An 11487-nucleotide genomic window follows, 5' to 3' on the forward strand; every position below is an offset into this window, starting at 1 on the left:
CACCAGCCCGCCGCCTTTCACCATGGGCAACTCCAGAGTGGTGAAGAGTCCATCCTCTCTCGAGGAGTGTGGTTCCAGAGCCCAAGCCGTGCGTAGAGGTGATCCCGACTATCTCTAGTTGGAACCTTTCAACCTTACGCACAATCTCAGGCTCCTTCCCCGCCAGCGAGGTGACATTCCACGTCCCTAGAGCTAGCTTCCTTGTTTAGGGATTGGGTTGTCGAGGCCCCCGCCTTCGACTGCCGGCCGATCCTCTTCGCACCGGTCCCTTACGGTCCCTCCTGCAGGTGGTGAGCCCACGGGAAGACGGCCCCAAGTCGCTCCTTCGGGCTGAGCCCGGCCGGACCCCGTGGGGGAAGGCCCGGCCACCAGGCCCGGCTGCGCCATACCGGGCGACGTCACGGTCCTTGATCTGTTCTGTCTCATAAGGAGTTTTTTTAACCGCTCTTAGTCTGACCCGTCACCTAGGACCTGTTTGCCTTGGGAGACCCTACCAGGGGCATATAGCCCTGGACAACATAGCTCCTAGAGTCATTCGGGTACTCAAACCCCTCCACCACGTTAAGGTGGCAGTTCAAGGAGGGGCTTACTCAACTTTTATTGTCTATATGTATGTTCGCGCGAAACTGTCTGAGGCGAAACTGAGCACAGGGCTACATTGCGCATGCGTCGAACCGTGCGAAGCACACACGAACCGAACCAAGACAAGCAAACCGAACGGTTCGGGTGTTTTTCCATGTACCGTGCCACCCCTAATATGTATATATGTGTGCAGTGTTGTGCAAGTTACTAAAAAAAAGTAACTAGTTACAGTTACTCTTTATTTCATTCAAAAAGTAATGCGTTACTGTTAAAAGTAACTTTTTATTTACTTTTTTAAAGAACCTTCTTTAATGTTCCCATTAATGCCCTTTTATGCGTTATGGTCTATACAAACACAAAACTGACTTAAACACAGTCCTTTTTAAACACTATTTTATTAAAGTCAGAGCTGCAGAAACTGAAAAAAAAAAAAAAAAAATATATATATATATATATATATATATATATATATATATATATATATATATATATATATATATATATATACTGAATAAGGATTTCTGAAATAAATAAAACAAGGTAAATTATATATTCAGAATCAAAAACTAAAGTGGCTTTTGCTGTTGTGTTGAGCTCTTAAAAATGTTCCTTTCACAGCTGAAGTATGAAAACTATCAACAATGTAGAACAGAACACCGGGTTAGCTTCTAGCATGGAGGTCCTGAAGGAGCTTCAACAGATTGGAGTTGCTGTTTATCGCAGTAGATACGAGCGTCGAACCAGAAAGACAACTTACATTTGACTAAAAGGTTGTTGTCTTTATACTCAACTAAAGTGAAATAATGATCATATTTCCACTTTGAGAAACTCGTCTTGTTCTCGCCTCGACTCGCCATTACTGCTGCACAGACCTGAATGACCGGAGACACGCCCACATTGGGTCTTCTTCGTGTTTACAGTCATCCACCAATCCTACACTGCGTCTCTGCTGTGAACAGGTTAGACTGTAGTCTACACTTCAGCCGAAATTCATTCATTTAAAAAAGTAACAGGTAACGTTACTTTTTTTAAATAGGTAAGGTTACTGCCCAACACTGTGTGTGTGTGTGTGTGTGTGTGTGTATGTATGTGTGTATATATATATATATATATATATATATATATATATATAAATAAAATGTGTGTGTATGGGAGAGTTGTTCAGGGCCAAAATTAAAATAAAAAATAATGTTTGCTAGATTGTGTAAGTTTTTTTGACCACACAAAATCCACTGTTTTACCTCAAATTTTTACCCCACAGTTTGGTCCAATTTTGGTACAGTTTGGGGAGAAAAAAAACAATGTGAAACATAAAATGAGTATGTATGAGAACGAAATAAAATATACTGACGCTATATGTAGAAGTCTTTCTGTTCCAACTAACTCCACAAAATATATACAGATCCTAAAAGCCACACTCGGTATGCCCAATTAACAGGCCCTGATTTTAGAACTATTCTTTTGCGTACATTGAAGGGTAACGTTACAGAAGAATTGATCATAGAAAAATGGCCGAACCTCCTGCAAGCTCATTTTCTGGATAACAGAGTAGCATCTAAGCATCAAATTTCTCATGCAGCCAACACTAAACATGGCTTAAAGGAAACGCCAGCTACCTTTTGTGGGGCGTTTTAGAGCAGCATGGGAGAATGATTCTACACTGCCAACCGATGATAAACACAATGAGTTGTTTATAAATACTTATTTAAATAACATGAAAGCTTCTCAGGCTCAACTGATTCGCATCACAACAGACAGATTACTACAGAACTCGGTAGATCAGTACTGTGCTAGAATTAGAGATTTAGATGCCGCTGGAGGTTTTCAGGCCGCTACTGGTTTAGTTAAGTCTGAATCTTTATTGCTGCAACAGGAAGTGGTGCATTCCAGCACAAAACTCAAGGACTGCGGTTAACCAGCCGCAGCTAAAAAATACACGGTCAAGTCAGCCGCATTTTTTTTTTTTTACTTGCGCGTCTAATCATGCACTTGCGGTATGGATGGTGGCCGTTGTCAAAATAGATGTAAAGACACTCCGTTTCCGTTATGGAAAGATAATAAAGAGACAGAAAAAAAAAAAGTCTAATAATTATTCACTCTGAGTAAAGGTCAATTGAATAAATTAGCAAACTTTTAAAGAAAGGTGAAATAAAGGTGATTTTGCTTTTACATTTTACTGTATAGTCTTAAACAATCCTACAGTAAAATGTAAATCCTCTCAAATCCTACAGTACCTACCATGAGTCTTATCGACCGTTACTATGGTGAAGACGCCAGTTGAAACTACTTCTCTTTTAATGATATCGTCATCTCTTCTCAACACACAAACACGAAATTGTCAAATTAGGAGGAGAGAAGGAAGACTTCTACAGAGACAGCATGGAAAGGAGAAGTAAAATAGAAAAGAAAGAAATCTAACATTAAGTGTCATTAGATCATTAGTTTTCCATTTAGATTTTTTTCTGCCTCAAAATCCTTGTTATGAATGTTTATTGCTTGCGGTATTCTGTGAGTTGGTTTGAGGTGTTTTACTGTAGTGTGCAGTCAGTGCTCTTATGGTGCAGTATCACAGCTCCCACGTGATCCTTGTCATCACATCATAACCTTATGGCAAATTAAAATCCGTTTCTAATTATATCACATGCATAACGTATTTAATTCATATCATTTGAATTGCAATTTGTATGAATGCAATTAGAAGTAACAATGAGAGAGATTTGTTAAATCTCAACAACCACACACATTCCAAGTTTACTTGTATGAATCCAAAGATTCCTGCTGTGTCAGACAATTCGTGAACTTGTGTGGTATTTGTTATCATGTTGTTTGTGTCAAAAAGGGTAAATCTGACCAATCAGACATGTCAAATGATTTTTAACACTGGATGTTTAATCACAGATTTGTTCCTTTTGTGCAACCGTACGGTATGTTGAAAATAAGTGGTATCATTAAGGATAAACTGGCCACAGCTATGCTGAAATCAGGTATAACCAGGGTGGAGCTTTACCAGCCTTGTTTGGTGAGATTCTTATTACCCCAAACCAAAAATCCATTTTTCTTCTTTTTAGATTTTATTGATCAGGCCTTCTCATACCCCATGAAGCAGCCTGGTCCTCCTTATAAAGTGAAGTCATGTTGAGTGGGCATTTGTTTTTATTATATATATATATATATATATATATATATATATATATATATATATATATATATATATATATATATATATATATACACACACTGTATATAAAATATAATTTTCCCCCCAAGACCAAGTTGAAACAACATAAATTAACACAATATAACACAGCACATTAAATAACGTGTATGTTTGCAAACATTTAGTAGCAAACAGCGAGACAAAAACAGTACAGCAGATGTTTGCTAATGCAGCTGTTTTTGTCTATATAAGAATAAATACACTTAAACAGCAGCAAGTTGTTCAGAAACAAATTTTTTTAATGTATTCATTTATGCATTTGAGCATTTTTGTGTGTGTGTAAACAGCCACGATGCTAAGGGTTTTGTGGATGCAGTGTGTTGTGTAAATGTGTCCCTGATCATCTTCCCAGCATGCCACACTATCTGGTATTAGGTCCTGCAATTTGAGATGATGCCATACCCAATAATCTAGTAATGCAGCTTCTCAAGAGGCTCTTGATAGACCCTCTATAGAATGCGGTAGGGAAGTTTGGTGTGAGCTGGGCCTTCCTCAACTTTCTCAAGAAGTTAAGATTGTGCTGGTCTTTGTAAGGATGGTATATGAAGATGGTAAAGTTTGTGTTCTTAAAAATCTCCACAGGGAGAGAGCGAGCGCGAGAGCGCAAAATCTCTCTGTGCCCTCCTACAGTCAACAACCATTTTACATTCAGAGACTGGTGTTGGCTTTACAACAGTACATTAAACTCTGCATTTTTCCTCTGTATGCTGACTCATTCTTGCTGAAAAGTCTCACTACGGTTGTCATTAGCAAATGTGAAGCGATTTAAGCTGTGGATCACCACACAGTTGTGAGTCAGCAGTGTGAACAGCAGGGACCCCAGTGCTCAGTTTGGTGGTGCTGGAGTTGCTGTTTCCAATTCAGGCTGGCCATGTGATATTTCAGATATTTCTAGAATTCTGTATTCACTTTGTCATTATGTTGTACAGAGTCTAGATTAATAAGAATAAAAATCTATTTGGATGATTGTGATATCAGGCTGCAACCTAGAAAACTGAAAAAGATGAGGGGCATCTGAATACTTTCCAAACACATTGTATTTTTGTTAAAAATATCCTTTTCTAAGCCATTAAATTTGTCTCATCCCGTTAATCTTGCCACATTTTTATTTGACAAATCACTGCTCATCTGAACTGAATGCCAAAAAAACCTATTCCACATTCAACATCAAATCATGATGGTTTCATGAGAACTCAGTCTTATCAGGAGTGTTAAAACAGCGCAGGTTTAAATTTGTGCAGTGTTTAAGTCTAATAACTAATAAAACATTAGTTTTAGAATAAAAACATTATTTGCAGAAAATCATGCAATATGTTTATGCTGATGTTCAGGGCAATCTTTGTTTTAAGGTGTTGTATTTGAGCAGATTCAATCTTAAAGAAATGAAATCATCTTTAAAAGGTTGCTTTTTCACAAATTGATGCAAATGTATAAAGCAAGATATGAAAATTAATATCTAAAATCTTGGAAATAAAATAAACTTTTAAATACAACATAAAACAATGTAATTTATAACGACCCGTAAGAAATAAATGTTAAATTCCACTGTGAATCTTTAAGCCACACCCCTTTCTGAGTGAGCGCAAATGTTTTGCTAAAAACCAAGTGAGGTGAGGATTCTGATGCTGTTTGTGACACTAAGCTTCATGTATGTGCTTTACAGAAGCATTAACTTATTTTCATAAAAATTAAATTATTGGTGATAATATTCTGTGATTTTTATTCCTCAAACACATTGCATTATGGGAATGTCTGGGGCAACAAAAAGCTCCTATTAAATGTCACAAATCCTTTTTTTATTTAAATGATAGATGCATAGAAACAAACACACAGTTTTATGGGTCATGTCATTCATGCCCTAAACACATTCCACAGGCTGAAGGCATGAGTTTGGTGCAATCACTTTCCAAGCTCCACCAGCACTTCCTTGAAGATCTTCTCCTCTAGTAAGGAACTGTCGTACTCCTTCAGCATGTCGTACTGCCTCCATGGCTCTGCCCACTTCTGAGCATGCTCCATCTGCTCTGGGGTCAGGGAGAGGTCAAAGCGTATTCCCTGAATGTTGAACTTGGGACGCTCCCAGCGTTTGGACCACGGACGTGGCTTCATCCTCACTTTCTGCTGTACAGATAGAAGAGTAAAGGAGAGAGGGAAAGAGAGAGGGGTGTAAACTCACGGTTAAAGAGCAAATGACCATGACTCATCTCATGCCCACCTCATTGATAGGAACATCCTGCGTCAGTGGGAGGTGAATGGGCTTCATGTCAAAGGAAAAGGTGCTGTATTCTGGTAGAGCATCTCTCAAATACATCAGGTTATGGTCCAGTCTCTTCTCCAGTTTCAACACCTCAATGCGCTTAATCTGAGGATTGTATAACTCGTAGCAGATCTCCACTCCTGCACACACACACACACACACATGAAGGACTTGCTGCCAAGACCAACAACCATGGCACTGAAGAGGGAGTGCAGCTTGTAATGTCATTTTAAATGATCTACCAAACGCTGCAGAACAATTCCAAATCTTTAAAATTGTCCATATGAGACGTGAAAATCTAAGTTAGTGAATGAAATAAAATGAACACGCAAATCAAAGCAACACTTTACTAAGAATGTGACATGCTCTGATGAGGAGCCCACCTTGTCCGTCAATAATGTTTCTGAGGATAAAGGTTCCACCAAGTCCTTTACCCGACCGCTGTATGCAGATTCCCACAAAGCGGTGATTGTTGTTGGTGGCGTGTGGGTCCGACATGGTGACAGACAGAACACTTCCTGAACGCAAACAGGTTACAATCAGACTGCATTCATCAGCAACGCATGACAGCAGTTAAGATCAGTTCAAATGCTTCTTACCCACATAGAACTCAGGAATGTTCAGCACTTTGCGCCTCTGGATCATGTCTTTACGCTCAAGGAAAAATTTCAGTGGGTTTGTGCGCTGACGAGGGGGAATAAACTCAGGACTGACAAACCTGTCAAAACAGTCTCGGTTTTACTTTTACACAAACATACTCAAGTAAGACATTTTATTAAAGACCAAAAAGTATGAATCAGTCTATACTGATATTTTAAAATGTTTTTACAGCAGTTTGTCTCAGACCCTATAAGTGACACAAAGCACTGGATAAAGTAACACTTTTGATCACCCTTTAGTTCAAAGATGGAACAATACGTCTTTTTTCCTTTTCTGATATCAATACTGAAAGTCTGAGCAGCAGCTGATAGTTAAAAAAAAAAAAAAAAATTATCACTTGATTTTTTAAGCACTCAAAAAATCCAGGACAGAAATATACAGATAATAACCACATACACAAACATTACTTGCAGTGCAAATAAATTAATATAAAATATTAAGTGGAAATAAAAAAAAAATAATGAAAATTACAGAAAATAGACTCCATCTGTTATCAACAAAAATTTGCTTCAAATCTGTTTTTTTTTTTTTTTTTATCCTGCCATCAACCCAATACCCAATACAATTCTGTGTTGGATCAGTTACATCTCCACTGAAATCTTATATTCAGGGTTACTGCAGGTTTCACCAAGTCAAATGTAAGACTTGTTTTTTTTTTAAAGACCATTAAGAATGGCCTTAACCGAGCCCTAATTTTTTTTTCAAGCCAAGTACCATGAAACTCGCAATTCCCCATAGCTGAAACATAAAATCTGTTTTATATCTGTGGAACAATCCAAGAGAGATTCGTGCCAATCACAGAAAGCTGATTGGCTGTTGTATTTTTGTCTCATTTGTAGTCACAATGCAGCAAATTATATTTGGACCAGTGAATGAAAGAACTACAGCACCATGAAAACTAACAAACAAAAACATTGTCAAGTGCTGCAGGAGCATTTCACTGAACATTAAAGATAGAAAATAAAGACCTGTTTAAAACTATAAGACCTAGAACAGCAAATTCTACACTTTTGAAGACACACAGAAATCCTGTATATTTTTTTTTGTTTTAATGACAATATCATTCATTTTTAATACTTTTAACACTTTTTAATTTCTCAGGAGAAACTATCTCACCGTCTCACTGCTTCTTCCGGCCGCGATTTATCCACAATCATCGGTTTGGCTGGAGGAGTGAATTTGGGTGGCTCATCTCTTGACCCAACAGCTTGTAATCGCACTGAGAACACTGAAAACATGCCTGTAGAAAAAAGAACAAAGAGATGATTAGGATAAATACACAATCTCATAATAAAACTGTTTAACAGCAGTTAGATTAGGACTGCTGATCTGACCATTTGAGCAGGTTCCAAATGTACCTATATTCAGTATAACCACACTTTTACTAGTAGTAACAATCACACTGAGATACGTTTGTCTACTGAGTGTCACTAAATGTAATAATCATGACACATCAGTGTGGATTCTTAGGGACTTATTTGAGCTAATACATACATATATACATACACACACTATATATATATATATATATATATATATATATATATATATATATTATATATATATATATATATATATATATATATATATATATATATATATATATATATATAAAGATTGAATTATGTAATAATGTACAAAGAGAATAAATTTCTTTTATACACAATTCAATTCCAAACTAATAAAAGGGTGCTAGTAACTCTGGAGTAAATATTATAAATAGAAATAAATAAAGAAATAGAAATAGAAGCCTTTGTGAAATACAACGACTTTTTGTGCGACCATCCATCTTACTCTTATATTAATACAAAACAGTTATTCACTATTTCACTATATTTTTATAAAATAAATTCTGCTGTAAAATGACATACGTTCATTCTGAAATTGTAGATTTCGTAGTAACATTCCTGTCCTCTGTGTGCACGCCGCCATGTTTAGTCACGTGCTCAATACGGCAACTGCTAAAGGACAAACGGCTTTTTACAGAAAAACGCTCCGTGTTTCTGTAAAAAAGCCGTTTGTCCTTTAGCAGTTGCCGTATTGAGCGTGAGTATTTTTCAATTCCGCACTTTTTAAAAGCACGTTTGACTTTAAAGAATCAACATTAAATTGAATAATATATATATCACATGATGTGTTTATAAATATATATATATTATTATATATATTATAATAATATATATATTATTACTCTGGATTTATAAACACATCATGTGATAATTGATATTTGAAGGAGCTTATTTTTTTACACTGTTATAAATACTGTGGCATGAATGGGGCTGCAAGAAATGAAAGATAAATCACTATTTTAATAATTTTTTTGAAATTCCGATTATTATTATTATTATTATTATTATTATTATTATTATAGATATTAATACAAAATTATGCTATTTACAATTAACCCATTTGGCTGTTAACTCTGGGATACAATATGCCACGTTGTTATTATAATGTTAAAAAAAGGATAGTATAAGTGATAAGACATAACCCAGCCATTAGGGGGGCACAAGCCAGTGCACTCTTAGTGCCGGTCCCAAGCCCGGGTAAATGGGGAGGGCTGCGTTAGGAAGGGCATCCAGCGTAAAACGTGCCAAATCAAATATGCGGATCACAAATGAGAATTTCATACCGGATCGGTCGAGGCCCGGGTTACCAACGACCGCCACAGGTATCGTTAGCCGACAGGGTACCAGTGGAAATTGGGCTACTGTTTGCCGAAGGAGGAGAAGGAGAGGAGGAAGACGTCTACAGAGACGGCAGGAAAAGGAGCAGTGTAGGAGAGTAGAGGTTCGGGTTGGTACTTTAAATGTTGGTACTATGACGGGTAAAGGGAGAGAGGTAGCTGATATGATGGAGAGGAGAAAGGTAGATATGCTGTGTGTTCAGGAGACCAAGTGGAAAGGGAGTAAGGCCAGGAACATTGGAGGTGGGTTTAAACTGTTTTTATCATGGTGTGGATGGAAAGAGAAATGGTGTAGGGGTGATTCTGAAGGAAGAGTACAGTGAGAGTGTAGTGGAGGTGAAGAGAGTTTCTGATAGGGTGATGATTGTGAAGGTGGAAGTTGAAGGGATGATGATAAATGTCATCAGTGCCTATGCTCCACAAGTTGGCTGTGAGATAGAGGAGAAGGAAAGATTCTGGAGTGAATTAGATTAAGTGGTAGATGGTGTACCTAGGAAAGAACGATTGGTGATTGGGGCAGACTTTAATGGGCATGTAGGTGAAGGAAACAGAGGTGATGAGGAGGTAATGGGTAGGTATGGTTTTAAGGAGAGGAATGTGGAAGGGCAGATGGTGGTAGATTTTGCTAAAAGGATGGAAATGGCAGTGGTGAACACGTATTTCAAGAAGAAGGAGGATCATAGGGTGACGTATAAGAGTGGAGGAAGTTGCACACAGGTGGATTATGTTCTGTGTAGGAGATGCAACCTGAAGGAGATTGGAGACTGTAAGGTGTTGGCGGGGGACAGTGTAGCTAGACAGCATCGGATGGTGGTCTGTAGGATGGTTTTGGAGGCGAAGAAGAAGAGGAGGAAAGTAAGGATTGAAAGAAGAATAAGATAGTGGAAACTGAAGGAGGAAGAGTGTAGTGTGAGGTTCAGGGAAGAGGTCAGACAGGGGCTTGGTGGTGTTGAAGAGGTGCCGGATGATTGGGCAACTACTGCAGGAGTGATGAGGGAGGCAGCTAGAAAAGTACTTGGTGTGACATCTGGAAATAGAAAGCAAGACAAGGAGATGTGGTGGTGGAATGAGGAAGTGCAGGAGAGCATTAGGGGAAAGAGGTTGGCAAAACAGAAGTGGGATCGACAGAGTGATGAGAAAAGTAGGCAGGAGTACAAGGAGATGCGGCAGTAGGTAAAAAGGGATGTGGCGAAAGCCAAGGAAAAGGCATATGAGGAGCTGTATAAGAGGTTGGACACTAAGGAAGGAGAAAGGGATTTATACCGATTGGCCAGGCAGAGGGACCGAGCTGGGAAGGATGTACTGCAAGTTAGAGCAATAAAGGATGGAGAGGGAAATGTGTTGACTAGTGAGGAGAGTGTGTTGAGAAGATGGAGGGAGTATTTTGAGCAGCTGATGAATGAGGAAAATCAGAGAGAGAGAAGGTTGGAGGATGTGGAGTTGGTGAAGCAGGATGTAGATAGGATTAGTAAGGAGGAAGTGAGAGCAGCGATTAAGAGGATGAAGAATGGAAAGTCGGTTGGACCAGATGACATACCGGTAGAAGCATGGAGATGTTTAGGAGAGATGACAGTGGAGTTTTTAACCAGATTGTTTAACAGGATTCTGGAAGGTGAGAAGATGCCTGAGGAATGGAGAAGGAGTGTGCTGGTACCGATCTTTAAGCATAAGGGAGATGTGCAGATCTGCAGTAACTACAGGGGAATTAAGTTGATCAGTCACACCATGAAGTTATGGGAAAGAGTAGTGGAAGCCAGGCTGAGAGAAGAGGTGACCATCTGTGAGCAACAGTATGGTTTCATGCCGAGGAAGAGCACCACAGATGCCTTATTTGCTTTGAGGATGTTGATGGAGAAGTATAGAGAAGGACAGAAGGAATTGCATTGTGTATTTGTGGATTAAGAGAAAGCGTACGACAGGGTGCCGAGAGAGGAGTTGTGGTATTGTATGAGGAAGTCAGGTGTGTCAGTGAAGTATGTGAGGGTGGTGCAGGACATGTATGAGGACAGTGTGACGGCAGTGAAGTGTGCAGTAGGTACGACAGACTGGTTCAGGGTGAAGGTTGGACTGCATCAAGGATCGGCC

General features: G+C 38.7%; 1 protein-coding gene across 2 annotated transcripts; it reads right to left on the reverse strand.

Annotated features, from left to right (window-relative positions):
* Positions 1 to 5573: 5573 nt before the first annotated feature.
* On the reverse strand, positions 5574 to 8708 carry mrpl19 (mitochondrial ribosomal protein L19). 2 transcript variants are annotated; one of them, XM_083534844.1, is made up of 6 exons: positions 8588 to 8708; positions 7833 to 7956; positions 6656 to 6774; positions 6440 to 6574; positions 6015 to 6196; positions 5574 to 5917 (listed from the first exon to the last, which is right to left on the reverse strand). In XM_083534844.1, exons 1-6 carry the CDS (start codon positions 8646 to 8648, stop codon positions 5699 to 5701), a joined length of 840 nt encoding a protein of 279 aa, XP_083390970.1. In that variant the 5' UTR covers positions 8649 to 8708; the 3' UTR covers positions 5574 to 5698. The 2 variants fall into 2 exon arrangements, with proteins under 2 accessions (XP_083390970.1, XP_083390969.1); XM_083534843.1 differs by having other exon boundaries at positions 5574 to 5920.
* Between the last annotated feature and the right edge of the window lie 2779 nt (positions 8709 to 11487).

The sequence above is a fragment of the Silurus aristotelis genome (assembly GCF_946808225.1).
Source record: "Silurus aristotelis genome assembly, chromosome: 29".
NCBI lineage: Eukaryota > Metazoa > Chordata > Actinopteri > Siluriformes > Siluridae > Silurus > Silurus aristotelis.

Excerpts from the sequence above, each read along its gene's own strand:
- mrpl19 (XM_083534843.1), bottom strand. The coding sequence starts at position 8,648 with ATGGCGGCGTGCACACAGAGGACAGGAATGTTACTACGAAATCTACAA. Across the intron at positions 6,775-7,832 it reads CCGGAAGAAGCAGTGAGACG|GTTTGTCAGTCCTGAGTTTA; the intron begins GTGAGATAGTTT and ends CTGTTTTGACAG. Across the intron at positions 6,575-6,655 it reads CATTCCTGAGTTCTATGTGG|GAAGTGTTCTGTCTGTCACC; the intron begins GTAAGAAGCATT and ends GTTTGCGTTCAG.